The 18,782-nt window shown below is 40.8% G+C and overlaps 1 protein-coding gene across 2 annotated transcripts in view; it reads left to right on the top strand.

Annotated features, from left to right (window-relative positions):
- Nucleotides 1-15,359, top strand: part of NPR3 (natriuretic peptide receptor 3) — a 73,410-nt gene extending 58,051 nt beyond the window's left edge. The window contains exons 4-8 of one of the 2 annotated variants that reach the window (XM_042952439.1): nt 4,102-4,237; nt 9,962-10,056; nt 11,426-11,561; nt 13,459-13,543; nt 14,567-15,359. In XM_042952439.1, coding sequence (XP_042808373.1) covers nt 4,102-4,237; nt 9,962-10,056; nt 11,426-11,561; nt 13,459-13,543; nt 14,567-14,678 — 564 coding nt within the window. In that variant the 3' untranslated portion in view covers nt 14,679-15,359. Of the gene's footprint in view, nt 1-4,101; nt 4,238-9,961; nt 10,057-11,425; nt 11,562-13,455; nt 13,544-14,566 lie in introns of both variants that reach the window. The other variant, XM_042952432.1, reaches the window with a different exon arrangement.
- Nucleotides 15,360-18,782: the final 3,423 nt, after the last annotated feature.

Here is an 18,782-nt window from a genome sequence, read left to right as displayed (position 1 = left end):
TTAAAAAAATTTTTTTTAACACTTATTATTGAGAAAGAGACACAGAGCATGAGCAGGGGAGGGGTAGAGAGAGGGGGAGACACAATCTGAAGCAGGCCCCAGGCTCTGAGCTATCAGCACGGAGCCCGATGCGGGGCTCGAACTCACAAACTGCAAGATCATGACCTGAGCCAAGTTGGTCACCTAACCAACTGAGCCACCCAGGCGCCCCAAGAACTACATTGTTCTCTTAACTCTGTTCGGTATCTAGCAGGGGAATGGCTGCATTTAGGAATTTAATTAAGACTTATGCTTAATGACGGTACGGAAGAGCTTTTTGGCTAGAAATGATGCTAAATACTGGAATACTCAGGTAAGGGTATCCTATTTTCTTTGATTAGTAACTATAGCATGATCTGTCATGGATCATGGATTTCGAGGTTCAAATTTTGTTATGACCACAGGCAGGGGGACAGAGCAGATGATCTTGTTCCTTTCAGCCTGGAGGTCGAGTGAAAAATGTTTCAAAGGCAACTTAATACTCTGGCTCTTTTTCTTCCTCATTAAAAAAAATGTTTGCACTTGTGATTTTTAGTGTCTATAATGTGCTGATGGGCTTTCCTCCCATTAAAAAACACATGTGGATGTGAGAATGTTCTCCTCGAGAAAAGACGGTCTCTGGGGTTTTGCTTCTGGCTTGAAGTCCTATGAGGTAGGTGTTATGAAACCTCCTCCGCAGCAGCCCAGGGTGCCAGTGAGCCTCGGAGCAGGTCAGCAGCTCTCCTGCTAATTTTGGCAGGAGAGGGAAACACTCAGCCACTTTGAGAGGAAAAGGTAAATTTTGCGATCCATTTGCAAATCAAGATAGAATGAGTTTTCAGACCTGGCCATGTGTTCAGAACCTATCTATTCTCTTCTACCATCAAACCTGTTAGGAAAAGGGTAATCCAAATTCATGTTTCTCAGCCAGATAATTTGCAATTGTAGAAGGGGCAATTTAGAGGGCACAGCAAGAAGGAAGGAAGAGGAGGGGCCAGAAGGTGGTTGATGCTGGGGCGCATGTCCAGTGCTTTGGGTGCCCAATGTCAGCATGGTGGCCCTAGGTTTTGAGCAGGAATCAGGAGGGGGAGGAAGATAAGTGGAGAGCTGATACCCAGTGGCTGGTAATTTACAATTTAACAGGGCTCAGACTAGGCTCCCCAGGAACAAGGAGAGGGAAAACCTTCAATTAGAGAGTGCAGAAAGACTAATGGGGAGTGATGCTCTTTTGGTTCTCAGAGTACTGAGAGGATTAGACCAGAGTTTTTCTGAGCCACTTTATATTTCCCATAGTCCAGGGCTGTATGACTTCCCTGTGTAGCAGGATGAGTTTTTTTTTTTTTAATTTTTTTAACGTTTATTTATTTTTGAGACAGAGACAGAGCATGAACAGGAGAGGGGCAGAGAGAGAGAGGGAGACACAGAATCTGAAACAGGCTCCAGGCTCTGAGCTGTCAGCACAGAGCCCGATGCGGGGCTCGAACTCACGGACCGTGAGATCATGACCTGAGCCAAAGTCGGACACTTAACCAATCAAGCCACCCAGGCGCCCCTGTAGCAGGATGAGTTTTATATAATTATCCCAGGGAAGATAGATTTTTTTGAAAAATGTTTTTACCATGGCCTAAGAAATTACACAGCTAAAGACCACTATGTTATTTTTTTTTAAGTTTATTTATTTATTATGAGAGAGAGAGTACAAGCAGGGGAGGGGCAGAGAGAGAGGAAGAGAAAATCCCAAGCAGGCTCCATGCTGTCACTGCAGAGCCCAATTCAGGGCTCAATCTCATGAACTGTGAGAATGGAGCCAAAATCAAGAGTAGGACACTTAACTGATTGAGTCACCCAGGTGCCCCTAAAGTCCACTTATTAAAATTCATTAACTCATCAGCATGCACACTTTCTTAAGCCATGATGACTTCATGGCTTAAGTGAAAATTTCATATTCCTTTGGAAAATTGAATTAGCATAGCCAAATCAGCAGAAAATCATCTTTGACTAGATGTTATTTGTACATCATTCTTCTTTGCCTAAGAAAATAATGACTCTCTGAGACTTAAGCTGATGGTTAAGAGTGAAAGCCAATGTCTACCATTTGCTTTCTTAGTCCCAGAAACTGTTTCTGATGTTTTATATGCAATCACTAATTCAGTCCCCTGAAGAGCTCTGTGGGATGAGCAGGCACTAAACCCCCATTCAGCCAGTGAGGAAATTTAAGATTAGGGAGATTAAGTAATGTGTCAGGGCTAGGATTAGACTTTGGGCCCTGCAACTAATTCTGAGCTTTTCTGCGATCAGACACCTCTCTTCTCCCAGATGGTCCGTGGAACTGACCAGTGCGGGCTGCACACCTTATGCTTGGGCAGAATTAAGGGTGTGACATTCTGGAAGTAAGAACACTGCTTGGCATGTTAAAGCATGAACAAGGAGCCTTAGTTTCCATTAAGTGTAAAATGGGTCCATAAGATATGTTATACCATAAGTAGAATGCTTATTTTCTGAATACTGCTGTTAGGAATTAAAGGCTAAGCAGGATCCCTAGGTTTATAATTCTCTATATGTAGACAATAACAACAGTAAAACCCAACAGTGAGTGCCAACTCTGTTAGGCACTGTTGGAAGTCTTTTACATCTATTAGTTCATTTAAACCTAAGAGCAACTCCACGAGATAAGTACTACTATTTTCCTCATTTTCCAGATAGGGAAAACTGAGGCCCAGAGTTGTGGAGAAACACATCCAGGAAGTGGCAGCTCTGGGTAGTGAGCCCAGGCTCTAGCCATTATTCTAAACAGCCTCTCAGCACTGGACTTTGGCAAATGCAAAACATTTGCTTCTATGACAAAAAACAGGACTCACCATCCTTAAGGATGAGATGAGGCCAAGTAGCACTGGACATTGAGCTGTGTTTTCTATGGATGTTTGTGTATTTGAACTAGGTGATGCAGGTCAGTTGTGGCTCTCTTCCTATGGGAACCTTTTCTAGGAATGAGGCATAGAATGCCTCCTCACAAAGACTTAATGGTGGTCATCTGTGGAATGCTGAATTCATTCTGCTCCACGGCATTCCATTCTTGACAATTTCTCCTGAAATAAAAAGACTTGCTTTTGTGTGTGTGTGGTGTTTTTTTTTTTTTTTTGTACTTTTATACAGAATTTGTAAGCTACTAAATTTCAAGATTGTATTTTCTCATTTCATGTTCAATGGGTTTAAATATGGTACCTGAACTTTCAAATGATGCTTATTGAATGAAACAATGCTCAAAGAAATTAAATGACTTCCCCAAATTCACATGGAGCTTAAGTTTTTTGAGGGGAAGGGCTATCTTACTTAAGCCAGGACCTGGCTGGGATAAACCAATGGCCCAGCATATTTCCATTCCTGTCCTTAGAACTTGGGGTGGGGAGGGGTAGTCCAGAGGGTGGGTAGAGATGGTCAGATCCACAGGAACAAGTACAAACACAAACTGGAAAGAGAAACTGAGATGCCATTGCTGATGGAAGAGAGGACACAGATGCCAGGCAGGTAGGAATGGCAGTGCCCACAGATGCCAGGCAGGTAGGAATAGCACTCCTCTTTGAATCCTTAACACCAGCACTAGAGTAGGCTTTCAATAGTATCCAAACATGAATGAGTGGATCCCTACTGTTCTTTTAGTCAGTTTTATATTCAGAGCATGGAGAGATCATGGTGACTGATGGAGATGAAAACCTAAAGGGGGAGGTTGGACTTAGGCTGGCTTGAGGTAGAGAGTAGACGTGAGGAAGAAAGAAAGCACCCGTATAGAGGGAACTATGGGCAAGTGTGATGCACCTGGAATACTTAACCTCGTCAACAGGTACAATTTCCTTGACTTGTGTAATATCTTTACTGCTCTCCAAATTCCTAAACCTGGGAAGGATTTTCCTCACTAAGCCAGTACCAGGAAAATCTTGGCATGATTCTTGTTGGCTACACTTTGCCCATCTCTGCCATTGCTTGTGAACCTTGAGTCTAACTTGTTAACCATTTGATTTGCTTACATTATTCATGAACGTTGAGTCATTGGTGTTTGGGCTCACCCAACTGGGGTTTCCTTTTCAGGTTAACATGTTTGTTGAAGGATTCCACGATGCCATCCTCCTCTATGTTCTGGCTTTACATGAAGTACTCAGAGCTGGTTACAGCAAGAAGGATGGAGGGAAAATTATCCAACAGACTTGGAACAGAACATTTGAAGGTGAGGATTTAGTCTATAAGATGACAACACTCTGTAGATGATCAAGCTTCTTCTTCCCTGGTTCTGTTTTTCTTTCTTACACCTATGGGACTTTGTCAGTTTCCTGTTTTCCTCAGCTGTAAAGTAAGGATAATATGTCAAGTTCAAACTACCTCACAGGCTTGTTGTGAAAATTAAATGAGATGAAGCTTGTGAAAGTGCTTTGAAAGAATCCCACTGAAACAGGAAGTACCTTGTCTCCTTTTGATTGTTAGATAACAACTCTATGCTTCTTCAAATTAAATTTGTCACAAGCCTTATTCACAACAAATAATTAGTTTGTGAAGAGTTCTGTGATCAGTTTTAAATGAAATAATCCCAGATACACATTCATCAATTTAATCATGGGTAGTTTGAGATTATAAGCAAGTCTAATCAAGCCCTCTGTTTTTATTTTATTTCTAAAATGGTGAATATCAGCTGTGGCTTTCTTTAGAACAGAGAAGTATATGAACCACAGCAAAAAAAAATGGCCCATAATCTCATCACTCAAGCAACCTCTGTTGACATTTAAAAATTGTACAAGAATGAGACTATTCTTGGCTGGAAAATTTAAACAGTACAAAAATGTACAAAATTAAAAGTGAAAGTTTTCCTTCCCACCCTAGTCTCCTCTCCCTAATGTAACCACTATTAACAATTTCCTATGATTTAGTCTAAAAATATTTTGTGCCTTCTGCCAGCACATATGCATTTATATATCTTATCAAAAAAATTTATACAAAAGGAACCATACAATGAATGTCACTCTTCCATCTCATCTTTTTTTAAAACTTGTATGTCAAGTAAAAAATTTTTCCATATGAGCACTCATGATTCAGCACAGTTTAAAATGATGGTTCTATATTTTTCTACTATATGGTTGTACAAGGATTTCTTTAATCAGTTTCCTATTGACGGATACTTCAGTTGTTTACAGTTTTTGCTGTTATGCAAAATGCTATCTCAAGCATCTTACACATCTTGATGAATTTTTGTGAGTACATCCAATGGGGAATATTTCTAGTCGTGAGATATCCGGGTCCAAAAGTATGTTAGTGCCTTTTAAGGTGCATTAAATATTGCCAAATATCTTCCCAAAAGGTCTCCTGGTCTGAATTCTTGCTAATAGTGTATAGAATTCTGGTTTCCTTTCACTTCACTGACAGTCTCAAAGAAGATTAACATGGGACTCAATGAGAATGACCCAGCTGCTGGAGCCTTGCAGATGTCAATTTTATATTCATGCACCCATTCATTCATCAAATATTCTTGAGCACCTGCTATACGCTAGGCACTGTTCAAAGTGCTGAGGATTCAGCAGTGAGCTAAAGACCCTCCCTGCAATCAGTTGAGCTTTCCAGGTAGTGGAGGGAACTGGTGATAAACAAACAAATACACCATTTCAGGGGCAATAAAATAAAGCAGGGTAGGGAGATAGACAGTGACAGGAGGGGGTGGTGGGAGGACTGCTAATTTAAAGAGAGTGGCTGGGGAAGGTCTCTGGTACGTTGAAGTTGAGTAGAGACCTGAGTAAAGTGAAAGAAATTATGTAGATGTTTAGGAGGGAACATTCCAGACAGAGCAGCAAACACAGAGACCTTGAGTGTATCTGGCGAGAGAGTGCTGAGTGGCCCCCCTGAAGAGCAAAGAGGCCTGTTGGGCTCAAGCACAGCACGTGAAGGGCAGTGTGATAGGAGCCACAGTCAGAGAGGGAGTGGGGGACAAATCACATGCATCTGGAAGCTGTGCTGGTGACTTTAGTTTCCACCCAGAGTGAGATAGAAAGCCACCAGAAAGTTTTGAGGGACATGATCTTTCTGAAGTCTTTAAAAGGAGTCCTTACGGGGACTATGTGGAAAATAAAGTATAGTATACTGATGGGTATCATTTAAAAACCACTGATATGGAGTACAGATTGCTGGACCAGGAGTTCAGGGAACCTGCATCCTAGCCACTGTCACACTATTTTGGGCTTCTCTGTCATCACCTGTATGAAGGAGTTGGACTAGCTGATGACCGACAAGAGCCCTTTCAGTCCTACATCACACTAACCCCTCCTGTGAGCCCTTTCATACACTGGGCTATGCTTACATCTATTTGCAATTCAATTAATGAAATTTTTCAGTGATGGGAACAAGTACTGCCAAGTCTAGATTTGGAGCGTGCACGCTCACACACACACACAGACATACACACACACACACACACACACACACACACACACACACACATATTCATTTGGGATTTCAATGCACTCCATTGCCTCATCCTGCCCTTGTTTATTAGGAATGGTAGGACAGTGCTGAGAGGTCAAGTTCCAGTTGTCTGGGCAGCAAATATGGTGACAATTGGCTTTAGTTTCTCTGTGGTGGTTTTAGTGAATGTCATGTCTTACTTGACACTAGAGTAGCATCTACGTTAAGTTTAGACAGATTGTAGGACATGACAAACAAATAAGCCTCCAGGATTGTCTTGCTCAACTTGTGACTGCTTCAGTTGAGGAGCTGGAATCCAATCAGATAATTCAGGGGGCATATTAGGACAGAGTCAGATTTCCCAGAAGTTGTGCCCAATACACTGAGAAACTAGTGTGTGTGTGGACACAACCTTGGTAGGCCACATCCCATTTTTAGCTGTTCCTTACTACATGGTGTGGTCATTTGTTCTTGGTCTTCTGAAGGAGGTTGTTAAGGGAAGGGCAGGTGCCCACAAGGGCTGGAATTCAGCATTGTATAGAGGGCATGGACTAAATTTTCCCATAGGTCATCCTGATGCTTCCATTCTAGGGCCAGGTCTACACAGACAATATGAAATGAGTCCTAAAACAATCAACTATATAGTCGAGTCTAAACTTAGACTCTTATTTGTCCAGATATAAAGATAATTGAAGCCAATGTAAGTTTTGGGCTTGAATTATTTGGAAAGCCGATTTTATTTGCTAAACAATGATCAGTCTGAGGGTAGCTCCCAAAAGAACTCTGAGAAATGGTCATTCTGTAAGTGACCATTAAATTGTTAAGGGAAAAATACTCTGGATGTTATTTGACAGATTTGGATTTTATTACTGTGAAACCAATGACCGTCTTTCAAGGCTCTCAATAAATGGCCTGGGAAGAAGCTGAATTTCCTCTCTGTGGGAGAGGTCAGAGTGACAAGGTAAATAGGACTGTGGCTCAAACCTTGAAGTCCACTACAGGCCAATGGAAATGAGGGTGGAAAGTCTCATTACTTATGTACAGGAAAATTCTGCTGTCAGCTTGACAATCTCACCTTATACACAATACTCTCAGGTGAAGTCTCACTTGCTAATTGGCCACCCTGAGGGTTCTCACCCCATTTCTTGGCAGAATTGTAATAGCTTAAAGTGTAATGAGGTCTTGGATTACTAGGGCCACCTTGTCTTATAAAATACTCTACAAAACCCTTAGCAGAACACATCTTTCTTTATAAACACCTCTGAACAGGATAACAAATGGTTTTGGATAGACAATATGTTTGGAGATAAATATGATGTTTTCAAAAGATTTTAAAAATGTTTATTTACATTTGAGAGAGAGAGAGACTGAGCATGAGCAGGAGAGGGGCAGAGAGAGAGGGAGACACAGAATCTGAAGAGGGCTCCAGGCTCCAAGCTGTCAGCACAGAGCCTGATTTTGGGCTTGAGCCCATGAACTGCGGGATCATGACCTGAGCCGAAGTCGGATGTTTGAGTGAGTGAGCCACCCAGGTGCCCCAAGATAAATATGATGTTTAAAAATGACATATGTGACTTAAACGTTGTATAGGCTGTCAAGAATAAACAAGTTTAAGATAGGTGTATCCTCTGTAACCGGCATATATTAGAAAGACAAAAAAATCAAGATGAATGGTAGCTCCATTCTGTTTGCGGCAAAATAGACCGAAGTCTGGAAAAATCAGTGGGCCCTCAAACCATAACCAAAAGGACAGTAAACCCAAATACTTGCCCTCTCCAAACCACACTAGAGGATGGAACTTTCCCTTGGGATCCCTTTTCCCAGACATTCATTTTACTTCCAGAGAGAATCAAATCAATAGAAACACTAAGAATTACACTGAACTTTAACACAGTTTAAAATGAAAGAAAACAAATTGCCTTAGTTAATTAGAATGTGGCTGACCTATGCATTCTCTTGCTTAGTTAATGAAAATTACAGTATAGACATTTGATATCAACTAATGATACATATTCTCTTTTACTGATTAGCTGTCTAAGCCACTGTTGCTAGCCAAAGCAAATTGAAATCCTTTGTGTGGGCACTCAGGCTTTCCATGCTCTGGCCATCCTATGCCAGCCTTACATCTCACTGCTTCCTTCCACACGCATGGGCCACCTACCCCAGAATGTCATGGTCCCTCTGGTTCCTTTCAGCTTCCATGACTTTGTAAATATGAACAAGTCTGGCCTTTCTGCTTAGAATACTGCTACTTCCTGATGGCTGCTTGTCTAAATCATGGATTTTACTAGTATTCCTATGAAAGATCTGCTCTTTTACTGAATCCTCCTTGAGTCTCCAACTGGATGTGCCAGCTCCTTTTCTGAGTGGTGTGGGCATGGTCAGATGCCCTCTCCCAGATTCCGGGCACAGTAGTGGTGGTATTCCAGGCACAGTAACAGTAGAAGAAAACAACTAACTTCTTTTATACTTGTGGTGGAAGTGTTTTACCTGTTGTAGCTCATTTAATCTTCTCAACAGTCTCTTGGCTGAGAGGTACTATTGTTCCTCTTTTACAGTCCTGAAGGTGGAGACCCAGAGGGCTAAGTCCTTGCCCAGGGTCACAGAGCTAGTAAATGTGAAAGCTAGGATTAAAATACATGCAGTCAGATTCCAGTGCGAACAAGTGAAATCCTTAGTCCAGGCTGCCCCTGTCTTGAGTGGGGAATGTGTCCAGTTCAGCACCTAGTAACGACCCAGAACTCATGTGGATAAACAACGAGTGACTTCATGTATCTATATGAGATGACAGATGTCAACTAAACTTACTGTAGTGATCATTTCACAATATACCCGAGTCAGACCTTTATGCTGGATGCTTGAAACTCATACAGTGAGGTATGTCAATTATAGCTCAATAAAACTGGGAAAACACCCCCAAAACAAAACACAATAAAAATGAATTAATGAACACAAGTAGGGTGAAGACTAGCTCTTCTTTAGCTCTTGGCTCCCATGGCCTGTGAAGCAGGCCCTCTGCTCTCCTGTACATTGAGTGTGCCTATAGTGATGCACATTCACTGAGTCCTGGGCCTGGAATGACTTCTCTTCTATAATGTTTGGCCAGTGATAACATGAACTCATGACAGGTCTAGGAGTGCACCACACCTCCAGCCTCTCTCTCTTTGCAGTTTTTGTTTGTTTTTAATTAATACAAGACTCTGGGATAAGCATGCTGCTTTCAGGATTAGCCTTAACCTTTTTTTTTCCTAAACATATTCCCCAAAGAGGGTCATTTATTTCTTTTTCTTTTCATTTTTAAATGGAGAAATGTTAAGAATTTAGGAATGCAGACACAGATGAAATTACAATGTCTTTCCAAATGCCAACAAAAATGCTCAGAGTCTGATGAGCTTCCCTGTGGCATGAGTTTGTTTAAAAAATCCTGTCAATTCATTTTCTTGTTTTTGGTGGCAGACAGAGGCCTTTGAAGTCACTAACTTGGAGTTCTTCCCGTCTCATCCTCTAGGTATTGCCGGGCAGGTGTCCATAGATGCCAATGGAGACCGGTACGGGGACTTCTCTGTGATTGCAATGACAGACCCAGAGGCGGGCACCCAGGAGGTGAGCGAATGAGACTGCCTCGGCTGCTCCTTCTGCTTGTTGAGGTTCCAAGGAATGCATTTGTTCTGGTGTCCAAATAGCTGTCCCCAGAGCAGCCTCCAAATAAAAATGAGCTGGAAATCTAGGAGTTTCCAAGTAGAGAGGGCTCCCTTCTGGTTGAGGGGATCCTGGAAGATTTCAAGAAACGGTTCCATGTTTATCCTGAGTGGGGAAATCCTGTTTCCAGTGGCCAAATGTGCTTCTTTGATGGCTCTCATCCAGGGTTGATGTTTCCATAGCACTTGATGTGACCCTGGCCTAAAGGGCTTGCTGCTTTTCTCTTAGTACACATATATGTGGCCTTTGTGGGAGGAGCAGAGCCAGCTGGACCTGACACTTGCTACATGTACTGAATGATTTTTCACCCTTGGAGTGGCCTGAGTCTCATGTGCATTCTAGTCTCTCCCTCTGTAAAGGGAGGATAGTAATAGTCTATTATGGGCTCGTTGTGAGGTTAAAGTACTTGGGACATGCTCCGTACATGCCAGTGATTGTTGTATTTTGGTGATTATCTAGAATTCTTTTTACTATGACATGAGCTAGCCTGTGAGAGCTTGCTGGCCCTCCTTCAGAAGACAGAGGGGGAGATGTCACAGGCCACTCAGGAGCAGTGTGCTGGTGCCCAGGAAAAAAAGAGAAACAGATCCTGAGAACCTGGGTGGGAAGGTACTTCTAGATCAGGGCCCAGGTAGCTGATGGAACATCTGTTTGAACCAGAAACCGTGGGTGAACCTTGAAGTGAGCATCAAAGAAAACTGAACCAAGTGAAAAAAAAGTTGTCTGGAAATGGGGTGCAAATGGGATAAATTCAGCAGAGAGGAGAATGTAACTCTCGAAATCAGGGGATAATCTTCCAAACAGAGGAGGGTGAAACAGGATGTTCCTAAAAGATACTTTTGACCCTTTATGTGCCCAGCTAATTGAGTGGCATGAGGCTGTGTACCTGGACTGGCTTAATCTGGGTATGAGATGCCTGACTCTCTCCCACATCCCTAAAAGTAACTGGGGCCTTACAAATGGCTGCCTGTGTGTGGGCTGCTCTGTGGCAGACGGCAGACGGGTCAAGCAGCACCTCCTCGGATGAGTGAGGGAGGAGCCATGAGTTCCAAGATTATTGTTTTCTGTGTAACCACTTTCCTGCCATGGGGAGCCACAGTTCTCCCTCAGTTATGCCTCCTTTGAAAGCACCATCAGTGACCACAAATCCTGACTTACAAAGTCCTCAAAAACACATCACTATAGTCAGTGTCACAGGGGAGCCCACCCTATGCCTCCTTTGGAAACAGATAACTTCGACCTTTCAGTTTGCATGTTTTCTGCTTTTACGTAGGTTATCGGTGATTACTTTGGAAAAGAAGGTCGTTTTGAAATGCGGCCGAATGTCAAATATCCTTGGGGACCTTTAAAACTGAGAATAGATGAAACCAGAATCGTGGAGCACACAAACAGCTCCCCTTGCAAATCATGTAAGTTTAGAGACTTAACTTGTGCTGTGTTTCACCATCTTTAATGTCAGTGTTATGCAAGTTTAAAAGACAGATGTTCTCTAGGAGCTCATGTTCTGAACGTTCAGCTTTCTTCTTCCGATGTGGTAAAACCCAGGGGAACAGTTCACGAACTGGCACCCCACCTTCACCAGAGGTTTCTAGGTCTTTCTTCTCTTTCATCTTTTCCCAAAATGCTAGATGACTTCTTCCTATTACTCCATCTCTTACTATGTATCATCTCTTAGCATCTGGCATTACTAGTTGGGGAAAATAAAAAGATCAAATAGGAAATGTGTAGCAAGTCTCAGTCTGATCTTCAGAGTTTGTTGGTACCTTCCTACCCCTCAGACTTAAACACTCCCAAATTTGCAAATTAGCAAATAAGTGTAAAATATATTATTCATGAGAAGCCTTGTCATAAATATAGAAGCAAGTGGACATTCTTTTATTTTTAATTAAAATTTTTTAGTGTTTATTTATTTTTGAGAGAGAGAGAGAGAGCACGAGTGGGTGAAGGGCAGAGAGAGAAGGAGACACAGAGCACAGAGCCTGGTGTGGGGCTTGAACCCATGAATCATGAGATCATGACCTGAACCAAAGTCAGATGCTTAACTGACTGAGCCACACAGGTGCCCCAGCAAATGGACATTCTTTTTTTTTTAAATTTTTTAACATTTATTCATTTTTTGAGAGACAGAGAGCACAAGCCGGGGAGGGGCAGAGAGAGGGGGAGACACAGAATCCAAAGCAGGCTCCCGGCTCTGAGCTGTCAGCACAGAGCCCGATGCAGGGCTTAAACTCATGAAATGCGAGATCATGACCTGAGCTGAAGTCGGACACTTAATGGACTGAGCCACCCAGGCGCCCCACAAGTGGACATTCTTATAAGGAGCTTACAAATAGGAGTCTGTTGGAAGTCATTGCTTTAGAGAGACCCTTTGATAAGCTAGTGAGGGAGAACCAAGTGAATATTGATCTTTCGGGCCAGTTGGTCACTTTAGGCTAATGTATTTATGCTTATTATTTTGGGTCCAGCCTTCAAACCATGTTATTTATGTATATGCAATAACTACGGGGAGGAGTAGGGCAGAAGTGTGTTAAGAACATTCTCTGGAGTTACTGGGCATGGGTTTGAAATCCCACCCTTGTCACTTACTGGTTTTGTGACCCTAGGAATATTCCTTTACCTCTTTAAACCTCTGTGTTCCCATATGTAAAATGAAAAAAATGCACCCAACTCTTAGAGCTGTTCTGAGGATTAAATGAGATAATGCATTAAAGTCTGACACTATGCTGTTTATATAAAGCTAGCTTTTTGTCATGTTTATATAATAACTGGGACACTACTGAATTTGATTGTTTCAAGTTGTTATTCCCATCTTTGCAAAGCTATATAGGACATTTTGACATGAAACTCTGGCTCTGGTGAGAGAACATCTAAAAACAGAATATTAACCCAGTGCATTTTTCACCAAATCTTCTAGCACTTTGAAGTGTCATCATCCATCTGTGAAAGTAAGATGTGCTGGGTCAGTCCCATGGTCTGTCCAGTTGTCTTCTCTGACTATGAACTCAGTGTGGATGTGTCTAAAACTTCAGTCCTTGTGCTCCTCAGATACTTTTGGAACCTGCTTTTTCTCATTGTTCTCACTCTCTTCGAGTGGTATGTTCGTCCATCTGGTCCTTTCTTAAATGCTTCTGAAGCTTTGTGCTTAGCAAACAAATGAAGGTGCAGGATCCCCTAGAAAATCTTTCTTAAAAAAAAGGAAAATTTGCCTCAAGTGGGAAATTGAGATACACCTTCCAGTGAATGAAACTTGAGATATTTCTGTTTCTCAAAATGAACTCTGATTATCTATGTTTCTTTTTTAAGCAGGTGGTCTAGAAGAATCGGCAGTGACAGGAATTGTTGTGGGGGCCTTACTAGGAGCTGGTTTGTTAATGGCCTTCTACTTTTTCAGGTGAGAACTGTTTTTATCAAGTTTTAAAATTCACTCTCCTTTATTGCCCTTGTCACTTGCCTTTGCACAGTCCTCCCTATGACTTGTCTATATCTTGGTCTTACCCCCAAATCATGGTGGTTAAAAGAACTAAGCTGTTCTTCTGTGATGGTCTTTGTGACCCTGGTGGTTTGGTGGTCAGTGGGTTAGCATACTGGGTAGTGGGTCAGGCTTTCTGTTGCATCCCCCTGTCAGCCACAGAGCCACTGCTATCCTTTGATCACAAATATTCTGGCACAAATTCCTACTACCCACCAAATGTGTAAGTAGACAAAGGAGAAACAACTTACCTATTCTTAAGCTTCCTCCAATTCAGAAATAGGTGTCTGAGTTCACCTTCTGAAGAGGAGGAGGTGGCCCTTAATCAACACTCTCAGGCTGGTGTGTGCTCAGTTTGGAGAATCCATGTGCTTAATTATCACTGTGGTTAAGCCCCAAAGCTTGTAAACTTGTAATATTTATGTGTGTTCAAGATACTGATAGTCCCAAATGATGAGGGCGATTCATTCCTTTGTAATCTTTGGTGATTGAGTTTGTGGCTTATTCTCATGTCATTAGACCAAGATTTCTTCATTTCTGTATGGAAATTTAACTCTGGGTGTATGTGATTCTTTGTGGGAACAATTGTATTCCTGTTCCTTTGGTCACAGTATACTTAGTCTGATCTTTATCTAGGGCACATCCTGGGAGTTAGGGAGAGCTTCTGTGGCAGAACAGACAAGACTTAACCCACAAGGCACCCAGGGAAAAAGGGGGAGGTTTGTTCTATGGCATTTCAGAAAGCATGCCAATTTTCCTCCTTGAAGAAGTGCATAATGCCTTGGGGCACACAGCTTTAATCTCTGACCAGGGTTTCATATTCTGTCACTTCTCATTTATCAACCCAAACCCAGATGTCCCTTGAGGGCATTCTTTGTAAGAGAAACCATAGTATTTTGTAGCCAACTGAGGTTTTATTACTGCATTCACTTTCCCTTTACCCAGGAAGAAATACAGAATAACCATTGAGAGGCGAAGCCAGCAAGAAGAAAGTAATGTTGGAAAACATCGAGAGTTACGGGAAGATTCCATCAGATCCCATTTTTCAGTGGCTTAAAAGAAAGCCTTTTCTTTTGCCCTGAGATTCTTTAAGGAGATAGATGGGATGAAAGACATCAACGGAACAGAAGGGGCGCTCTTGAAGAACTCATTCTTTTAAGCAGTTAGTCATTTTGTTGTATAATTTCTTTAGAAGCTCAGGAACTATTATTAATCACCATATGCCTCCTGGCCTTTCATCTCATGACAAGCAAATATGAGAATATAACATCACTCTGTTTAAATAGTCACACTGTTTCAGGGCCTATGATTAGATTTATGTTTTGAAAATGCGATGTCTCCATATCTTGATGGCTTTTGGGGACATTTCACATAAGGCTACAACGTGTGGTTTTCCTAAATGAAATGTTTTATAGCTAGAATAAAATCATTTTTAAAGTAGAATATTCTTGGAAAGAATTTAAGATCCAAAAAGAAGAAAATGTAATGAAAAATCTCAAGGTTGGAAATACAGCATTCCTTTTTCTAGTGCTGCTGGATGGATTTGAGGTTGAGGAATGCTCTGTCCAATGTATATATTCAGGTCCTGATGTCATATCTTGAAAAAGGGTTTCCTGCCTGTCTCCTTCAGTGTCTCATAAAAGCTATTCTGGAAAGTTGTAACTATTAATAAGATAAGAGGATTTATATAAGAAAGGCAAATCTAAAATGTTTCATTTTTTAATGTAAAAAAACCCTATTTCACACTAACATTTTATTTTTAGGTATTTTTAATCTTATATTTTGCTATTAGAAAATGTGTCTATTTTTTCATTTTGAAGATTGAATTTCACTTATATTTTAAAAGCATGGGTAAAGTGTACCACAAAACAACGATGATGAAAGATGCTTCTCTTTTTCTCTGTTTCCCTCTTGCCCTTGGTTATAGCCAAATGCCAATTGCTGCTTTAATTACAGAGACCTAGAATTGTATTCAGATCACAGACTCTACAGGAGTATAACAATTTACCTGTTTTATTTTTTTATTATTATTATTTTTTTAATATGAAATTTATTGTCAAATTGGTTTCCATACAACAACAATTTACCTGTTTTAAATGTAAGTTATTTTCAGGATGGACCTCTTCCAGTTCTGGTCAAATGATGAGTTTCAAGATAAAGGGTGGAATTTATTGGAATTAAGTATGGTTTAAGGCAGCCTTTTCCCTCAACAACTTTATAAAGAGTATTAGAATTTAACAGTAAGCACAGAGATGATAAATTTAAAAAATGCATACATGACGTTTTACTAAAATTCAGTGATGTTTTGGTTAAAAGAGGGAATCTAGATAGCTTTTATATTCCTTTTTAGTTGATTCCACAAAGCTTAATAGTCATCCGCTAATAATCCGTGTAATGGTGGGTTATGGGTGTATATGTAAGGGATTTGAACAGAGTTGGATAGGTATTTGCCGAATACCTACTTTGCACCCAATACTCTGCACAGAGGTTTAAACTCAGGTTGCCATTTTTGCTTATAATTTATGGAGAAAACAGAGAAGAATAGGAAGTTGCCAGATTAGTGTACTATCTTGTAATTATGTCACTAGGGGCTTTCCTCAATAACATTTTGAACATCTGGAAAATAGTTTTAAAAATTATCTTAATGACTATAAAAGACCATGTATAGGGAGGAAAATAGAGGAGTTAGAATAATTCCTTGGTAGTGATGGAGGTCGTAGTTGACACAGGTAATAGTGGAGGCAGAGAGAGTGAAAGCTGTGTGTCTTGGAAGCTGGCCTGAGGTTGCTTCCCAGGAGGAGTCTGCCTCTGTCACTCCTACTTCAACTGGCCAATGGATTATTTCAGTGAATGAATTATTTCTGTGTAAGGCATATTTTCCCTCCACGTTTAAAAAATAGGATTCAGGCAGCTGGAGAGCACATAACAGAATGAGCTATGATCAACCGAAATGACCATACTGTAGTTCTCCATAGTGGATGTGAAGGAAAAAGTGCTGACTTCAAAAAAAGATGGAAAAAGAAAGCAAGAAATGCAAGCTCCAGAAATTCCAATGTAGGAAGAGAGTTTGGGAGGTATAATCTAGAAAAGCAAAACATTTAACAGCTCAGGACTCCTTAAAGTGAAAACATAATGGAAGGTTTGCGTCCATCCTATTTTCGTGAATTGAGAGCTTATTTCTCTCTAATTTTTATTTTTCAATGATATTTTCAATGTGTTTTAGAGATATTCATTTTATACCATCTCGTGTTCGTAAAAAAAAATTAAATTTCAAGCCTATGTGCTTATTACAGGGGAAAAATCACTCTACCTGGTTGTAGTCTTTGGGTATAAATGTTTCTAACCTTTCTGGATTTTATATAGGGGCCCATTAACTCTAACATTTTTAAAGCAAATATCTTTTATTTCTACTTCAAGTAGTAGAATAGTTCTAAACTTAATATTTTACACCCAGATAAAATGGTAGAATTGAGATTTTGAGTCTTTTAAATGTGGTGGAACAAATCATGAGGTTTCTCGTATGTGCATGCCATTCTTTTCCAATCTTAAAGCAGTTCTGATTGCTTCTTTACATGTCTGGTTTCACTTCTTTCCTCCTTGAAATCATCCATGTGTTGCCAAAACTCTGTTAAGTTTTGAAAACTCTATTACATTGGAAAACTTTGCTAAAAGTATAGATGTTTGGCCCAAGCTTACCCTGGGTTAAGACCTCTGGAAATTATAATTTGGGATTTAAGTTCCTAAGTGCTAAACAGCACCTTTGACAACTAGTCATTCATACTCCACCAGAAGCCACATATCATACAGTAAAATGAGTAAGGCTTTAGTTCTTAAATCACCCTATAAATTTTTACCCTGAAATCTAGGGTGTTCAGATTTCAAAAGGGAAACTTCATCAGTATTTTTCATCTGGACAAACAAGCTGATGTTTATATAGGTCAGAATGAGTATATACTTTCTGTATATACTTATGGTGTTGGAAATAAGTATAGGTTTTATGGTCATCATTGTCACCTTCTTAGGGTTTTTTCCCCCCTGGACTCAAAAATAAAAGCCTTCTCCAGATGATCATTTCTATCCAGAAAGAAATTTCTGTATAGAGTGCATATTTTCCCCCAGGCTGATCACAGGTTCCATGAGGAAGCCCCTACAGCATTACATTTCTCCGAACTGTCAGCTTGTCCTTTCCTGAACTACATACATGGTTCCATAGGCTTTAAAATAGTTTATGTATTTTTTTTTTTTTTTTTTTTTTTTTTTTTACATTTCAGATGCTATATTTAGTGGAGGGAGAAGAGAAAGGCATGGGAAGATAATGCCCGTTTCTCCTCTTCTCTAAAATTCAGATTTTTACTTTACTCACAGGCTTCTAGAGTTAGCTTATTCCAGGTACCTGTGTCCCCTTTGTCCCTAATTTACCACTTTCCTTCTGGTTGGTACTGATTTTGGAAGTGTAAGATATGCCATTGGCAGGGAAATTAAAGCTATTGTATAGACCTCATACAATGACAATTCAGAAAGTCATTTCCGTGGCATCACCACCTTCTTGTCAGTGAGTATACTGGGCTATTTGTGGAAGTCTGTTTAGGACGCCAAGTAAAATATTATACCACCAGTATTAAGGGGGTGTTTATAAATTGAAAGGAATGCGGACCTATGTTTCTTGGGACACAAAGAACCCAGATCCTGAGTGGGTACAGGATAAAGCCAAACACCAACCAAAATCAGGCCTCTCGATCTGTATTTCATGGGTTTTGTTTAGTTATGCCCTGTTGGTTAGTGCTTCATGGAGAAGCTGAAAATGGGCTGAATTTCTTCTTCACTGGAACAAACTGAAACTGTCTGAAAACATGGAATATATTTTGGGGGCAGTGCAGAAGCATAGAAAATGAGAACGTGCTGTTCAGAAGGATCTGTTTCCTTTTCAGTTGATCTTTAAACTACAGAATACCCAGTAGCTTAGCCCATCTTCAATAGCCAGACTCAGCAAGAAGCTTGGGACACACCCAGCAAGAAAAGTCAAGAGTTTGATCCTCCGAAAGAAACAGAAGAGGGTGGCATTGCAAGCTGCCACTGTCTTTACCACCCCTTTCTCCCCTACTCCCTCTGCCCACCCCTCCAGCATCCATCATGGCTCCAGAGATGCATCGACATCTTGCCC

Source organism: Panthera leo, chromosome A1, assembly GCF_018350215.1.
Source record: "Panthera leo isolate Ple1 chromosome A1, P.leo_Ple1_pat1.1, whole genome shotgun sequence".
NCBI classification, from domain to species: domain Eukaryota; kingdom Metazoa; phylum Chordata; class Mammalia; order Carnivora; family Felidae; genus Panthera; species Panthera leo.
The sequence above is the reverse complement of the archived record's forward strand: the minus strand, read 5'-3'. Positions and strand labels throughout refer to the sequence as shown.